Source organism: Athene cunicularia (genome assembly GCF_003259725.1).
Source record: "Athene cunicularia isolate RWA chromosome 6 unlocalized genomic scaffold, athCun1 chr6_part1, whole genome shotgun sequence".
In the NCBI taxonomy this organism is placed as follows: Eukaryota; Metazoa; Chordata; class Aves; order Strigiformes; family Strigidae; genus Athene; species Athene cunicularia.
In genome coordinates, this window is record NW_020799105.1 from 6,788,406 (window position 1) to 6,794,831 (window position 6,426).

General features: G+C 42.5%; 1 protein-coding gene across 1 annotated transcript; it reads left to right on the plus strand.

The window, feature by feature from the left end:
- The first annotated feature begins 730 nt into the window (after positions 1–730).
- C6H10orf71 (chromosome 6 C10orf71 homolog) lies at positions 731–6,214 on the plus strand. The gene has a single exon (XM_026851313.1). The coding sequence runs from the start codon at positions 731–733 to the stop codon at positions 5,381–5,383; it is 4,653 nt and encodes a 1,550-aa protein (XP_026707114.1). The 3' UTR covers positions 5,384–6,214.
- The last annotated feature ends 212 nt before the right edge of the window (positions 6,215–6,426 follow it).

A 6,426-nucleotide genomic window follows, 5' to 3' on the forward strand; every position in this document is an offset into this window, starting at 1 on the left:
CTAACAGATGAGTGAGAACAGAATCTTCTATAACTTTATTTTTCACAAAATATTTTAAATTATATCATGATGTCTTGTCAACTAAGTTTTACCAACTTTTCTTTCATTTTGGACATCGTGTGCAATGATGTATCCAGTGAGATTCTTTTTTCAAGTAAGATTTCTCCCTTTTTATTACTAATTTTTTCCTGGCCAAAAAATGGCTAACCTTAGCTAAATACATGAACAGCACTTAGAAGCATTTATGGTTGGAGGTATGGAAAGGGAAATGCTTGAAATTTGGCTCTTATATCCTTGTTTAAGAGTCCAAGTAAAGAATCTGAAGTGAAACCACTTTCTTTTAATGGCACTTTCCAGAAATTAAACTATCAACCCTGAGCTAATTGAATTGACCAAAATAACAATTATTTTTCATGTTGTCTACTGTATTGCTAGCACCTTGTTTAGAGTACATATAGGAGCAAATTAGTCAGTGACTAATATATCTGGAATATGCTCTCTGTCCGATACTGTTGATATAGAAAAATGATAATTTATAATTTTTGGCTTTGCAGAGAAGAAAGTTTCCTTCAGCTATTCTGTAAGATGAATTGATGTGCAACAGCACCATCTGGAAGAATTGCTTTGCACTTGTGAATTGCAAACAGCTGGAACCACCCCACACAGTTATTTGCCTATTTGACACCTGAAATTAATCCTTTGGATAATTAATTCATGACTCCTATGAACAATGCAGGGAAATAAGAAACATACAGAAGGACATAGTGACTCCTCGAGTATTGGGAGCCTCCTGGATGACACAGACAGAGAGGTGAGCAGCCTCACAGACCGGGCTTTCAAAAGTTTGTGTGTGGCAGAACTTGAAGACTCTTACAATGAACCAGATCTTGCCATTTCACCTGACTTTGCCCTCCAGTTCTCTGCTAAATTTCACCCAGGGACATTAAACCATGCAATCAAGAAAAGCAATGTCTGTAACAAGCTAACAGCAAGAAACAATGAACATACAATATGGGCTTCCACATTCCAGCAGCTACCAAAGTGTGTTCCAGAGGAGAAAAGGATTGCTAAAAATAACACCTTTGCCACAGAAAGGAAAAATCTGAATTTGCCAGTCCCTGGTCCAAGGAACAGTAAACATGTTTCAAAAGTGTCCTCACTGATTAAGACATTTGATAAGACTGCAGACCAAGGGTCAGGAGGTTCCCTGATAGCCATTAAGCAGCCCATTAAGAATAGCTTTCAAAAATGTAAATTAAGTCATGGAAATGATATGGCTTGGTGGGATGACACAGACATTTTAAGCATCCAGAAGGAACTTTCTGAATTTTCAGAGGCTAGTCAAGGTAGCCACTGTCTCAGTGGCAAACATGAGCCACAGAAAAGACCTAATAAAATAGACCTGAGTTATTGTGGTTCTGATGGTTATTATCCTGTGCTGATTGAGATGTCAAAAGTAGCCAAGTCAAATTTTTCCCGTTCTTCTAAAAAGGTTTTAAAAAACAGAAGTGTGAAAGTTAATGAGCCAGCAAAAAGAGGTAATTTTCTTCACAGTGAGAATAGTGCTTTTGAATCATGGAATATTCATCACAAAAAACTGACTGAAAAAGACAAATTCGTTGATATAAAAATGAAAAAGGAAGGTCTTACATACCTGGAAGAAGCACCGTTTATTAAAGGATCCCACACATATGAATGTCAGTTGCCACCTGTCAAAACCACTGTTGCTAAGAAGCAGGAGAAAAATTTTCATCTTAAGCCAACTCCACCAGAAGCTGCTTTCACCATCCCTCTCCAAACTGTATGTGTACCTCAGGGCCCTTTCCCTTCAGAAACCGAATTTCCTGCTGCTCTTCCTCCTGTACCTCCCACTAGGATACATGCACACCAGGGTCCTCCTCGGCCACCCCCTGTCCCTCAGGTACTTCCTCCTCCACTCCCCACCCAGCAGGGCCATCCACCAACACCCCCAATCCCTGAAGCCCCTCCTGTGCCACCACCCCCAATGCCAGCTCAACTTTCCCCTCCTGCCTTGTCCCAGGCCTCTGTCTCACCTCAGTCCACATCCTACAGGGTGGTTTCACCCTCACCTATGTCCCATGCACCCAATCCATCTCCACCAAGACCCCTGGCCACCTTAACTGAAGGAGAGGCTGCCGGTCCCCAGCTGGGTAATACCTGTCCACCCTGGAGGAGACAGAGGGCTACAAAAGAGGCAACAGAGAGGAGACAAACTTCAAAGGAGAAATTCACAACCAGTAATGAGATGTGTTCATTGTCTGAAAAAGTAACTGGTGCCAAGCCTGATATGGATGTGACTCCTCTGGCTAAACAGGTAAACTCTCCTGGATCGATCAGTCCCTCTTTCAACATCACTGAACTCTTAACACCCATCATACCACCAAAAAAGGAGATGGATGCTGTTGAAAGTGAGTTGATCCCACTGACACCTCCTCCCACTGAGAGCACAGCATCAAGAGACCACGAGGGGAGTGCATTTGGTGATTACACGTCTCGGGATAGTTACAAATCGAAAGCATCAAGCCTGTTATTCAACTTGAAGGATGTGCGTAAGCGTGTTAAAAGCATTTATACCCCTTCTCCCCTGTTAAGGGCCTTGGAGGAGAAAAATAAAAGTAGGGAAAATATACAGGAGAGTACAAAAATGAATGCCACACTCTCAACTTTACAAGAAAAAAGTCACAAAAATATTTCAGAGGAAGAGGAGTCAAGTGATATAACCTCCGTATTGTCTGACAGTGTTCACAAAAAGGACAATAAAGCGGATTTAACTGGACACCTTACAGACAGTTACCTGGCTTTAAGTTCACCCCAGACAACAGCAGACCTTTTATTTTACCAAACTGGAAACAACTTGAAGCAAGACAGTTCAAAACACAAAGATCTGGTTAAAAACAGAAGGGATAATGAAAACTTGCCTTTGTTTAGACATGAATCAAAAGAACCTGATTTAAGTAAACATCTGCAGTATCCAGCACTGAAACCATTCAGTAGAGACAATGCAGATACAGCAGCTGGGCAGCCCATGCAAAATCTGAATGTCCAGGGTGAGGAAAATGAGAGACAGGCTGCTATTCAGAATGAACACTTTGCCTTCAAAACACTCCCAAACCAACACTCACCAGCAGAGGATGTGCCTCACAGTGACATCCAAACCAATGTGGTGGTACTTGGCCATGAAGCACAAGGCAAAAGAAGCACGAGTTCTTCGGAGCAATCTTTTGTCTCCACAGTAGAGCAGCCACTTCAGGAGGAGCCGTTTCCACCAGTGCCCCTGGTGCAGAAGGCATGCCTACAGGAAAGCCAGAGGACTAAGAGTGAAATAGGTGCAGACAGTATCAAAAGCCACAAGGAGAGAGGGAAAGAGGTTGGGGGAGATGAACTGGAATATTATTCTTGCGTCATCTCTGATACTGGTGCAGCAGAGAAGAGGGAGGGGAAGGTTACTGATAATGAACAGAGGAGCTTGATGAAAGAGAAACTAAGTAGAGAGAAAAGGGAAGAGACCAACAGCATGGATTCTTCTTCTGATGGTATGAGGGAGATGTCTATCCCCAGGTCTGAGGAACCACAAACACCATCGTCTTCAAGCTCAACCAAACCCAGTCTTTTTATGATTAAAGATAACACATTTAGGTCTCCTCAGGTAATAAGGGCTGTCAAGCTGCCACTGTTCAGGTCATTTTCCCTGGATGATACAGTGAGCAGCAGTTATAAGGAAATGGAAAGTAGGTTGATGCTCCCAACGGAGCACAAGAAGCAGCACCAAAACATGTTGCATGCCCAGGAGGTGGGCTGGTTGGCATCAAGGCTCAGAGGGCAGCAGAACATGAGAGATGGAGCAATTGACAGAGGGAAAGAGGCCAGTGAGCCTGGGTCTACTTCAACAACACTGGATCCCAGTCTTCTGGAAGATAGAGAGAGCTTTTCATTAGGGAAGCTGATGGAAGAAGATGGAGAGACTTCTGCTTTGTTAAATAAAGTTGAGAAAAAGAATGAGGAAAGTGTCTGCAGAAGGAAAGAGAAGTCCCAGTCTAGGAAGGCAAGACACAGCTTAACACAGCCAAATTTAGGTCTGGAAAATGACCAAGCACAAAACAATCTCAGCTATCCCACAGAAAGAAAGACAAATTACTTTAAGAATCATCATTTATCTAATCGCAGAGGTGGCTCTTGTGCCAAAAAAATAATCACTAGGGAGACAAGTTCCCCTGTGACCGGCTTCATATCAGAGGACCACACATATTCTCCTGTATCCCATGAAGCTTTAGAGGACATCCTACATACAGAAGATGCACCGGTTTTGTTAGACAGTCATGTATGCTCATCTGTTACAAGTCCCAGGTCAGGCAGCATAATGCACTCTCTTGCTGCCAGTTCGTCATCAGACAAACCAACAACTTCTGGTCTTAGAGAGACAGAGGATGTTATAAACCCTGCCTTGCTGAATATGGCATTAAAGAACCAAGCTGATATGTCTTCAGAAGAGATACTTGATTTAACGCAGAGGAATCTGCTTTACGATTGTGGAGGGGAAGCTGAGAGACTGGAGCCCAGGGGACTTGGGGAGAGAGCAGCAGGCAAGCCTCCTGCTGTGCCACCAAAAACAGAAAAGGCTCTTCGACGGGCCAAAAAGCTAGCAAGCAGGAGAAAGAGAATGCAAGAGCAGCAGAAAAAACATCAGACTGAGCATACAGATACTGTAGGGAGAAAGCCTTCTCATTCTGAACAGACATTAGCATCTCCTTCATTCTTGGGATATTCTCATCTTCATCCTGCTCCTCACTCAACTTCTACTCCCACAGAAACCAGTACAGGAAGACCCAGTGGTGCATCAGCAGTAAGCCCTTCACCCTCTTCAACCCAGCGTAAACTCCTCCAAGACCCTGACTCTGGTCAATACTATGTAGTTGATTTACCAGCTGAAGTTAATTTAAAGATATTTTATGACCCAGAAACTGGCAAATATGTTCAAGTCTCAGTCCCTTCCTCAGAAGGGAACTTAGACCAGCCCCCCTCCTCAGAAATGATGAATTCTCCCTATGTCTCCTATCCTAGAGTGCTGCCTTTACCAGCTTCATCTGTAGCAGTTCTAAAGTCACCTTCTCAGCTATCTGAACCTACCGGGTTAATGCCATCTGTACCAAGAGAACCAGCTGAACTACCTGAAGATGGTCAACAGGACCAGAGGCATAGTGGAGCTGTGGATACTCAGCCCTGTATTGAACCCGCCTCTTACTCCTACAGTCAAGACGCTGAAGAAACTCAGGTTCGTGTAAGAAAGGACATGAGTCCAACCCCGAATACTGACACAGTATCCCTCACTGATTTAGACGATTTTGCTGCTGAAGGAGTATCTTGAAAACTGAAGTAATAAAATATGCCAGCTAGTGTTTCCAAGAACTGTCTGGACAAACACATGCACACAAAAGCACATGCAGATTTGATGTTTGTACAACACTTTATGTCTGAATCTCATTATGGTTTGGGTGGGAAGGAAAATGAAAGCTGACCACATTGAAAGATGCAAGGTGACAATCACTCTGAAGAAGAATGAAATTGAGTAAGCACCAAATTATCAGTGAGATGAAGGGGCAATGCCAGCTAAACAAATAAATATGACAGTATGAAGCCACTGCTTGCTGCTGCTGCTGCTTTGCCGTTATGGTGACTGGGATTGCCAAAGCAAGTGTCCTTTTGCCCAGATGTGTTGCATGATATATGACATAAAGTAAAACCTATGAGACCATCTTATCCATCCTATGAGACTTAGGACAGATGCTGCATCCACTGAACTTCCCTCACTCACTGCCTTTGAACTATATCTACAGGTAGAAAGCCTATGGCTTAAAAGTATGCCATAAACCCAAGATTCATTTTTTGCACACATTGGTTGCCCAGCTGTAATCGACAAGAAGATTGTATACTGGATGCACAATACCACGGCCCTGTCAAAAAAGCTTTAAACAACCAGAATACAGTTGCAGTTACTCTAGACTCCTCATATACTTTTGCAGCGTCCTCTAACATGCTGCTGAATTCTTATACTTCTTGATAATCTCCAGATAAGTTCCCCTAGAGTCAGGGGTTATTTATAATGCAGTTTAAAACTTCAACTCATCTTGATACTTGGCCTAAAATATTGTGATAAGGAGCAAAGTTGAATGAAATCCCATGACAGTATTTAATTTTTTGTTAGGATGAGACGATCTTTGCTTATTATATTTGAAATGCTTTTTGTTTTGTTTTGTCTTCAGGCTCCCACTGAAATACAGCACTAACTTTTAAAATCTGAAAAACATACCTAATTTTGGTCTTGTGAAGTTTCGGTTGGGTTTTTTTTTGGTTTTGTTTTTGTTTTTTTAAGGGTATAAAATATTATGTGCATGCCAGACATAGTCTGCT

What these genes read in the sequence shown, in the direction of transcription:
- C6H10orf71 (XM_026851313.1), top strand. Translation starts at nt 731, where the DNA reads ATGCAGGGAAATAAGAAACATACAGAAGGACATAGTGACTCCTCGAGT.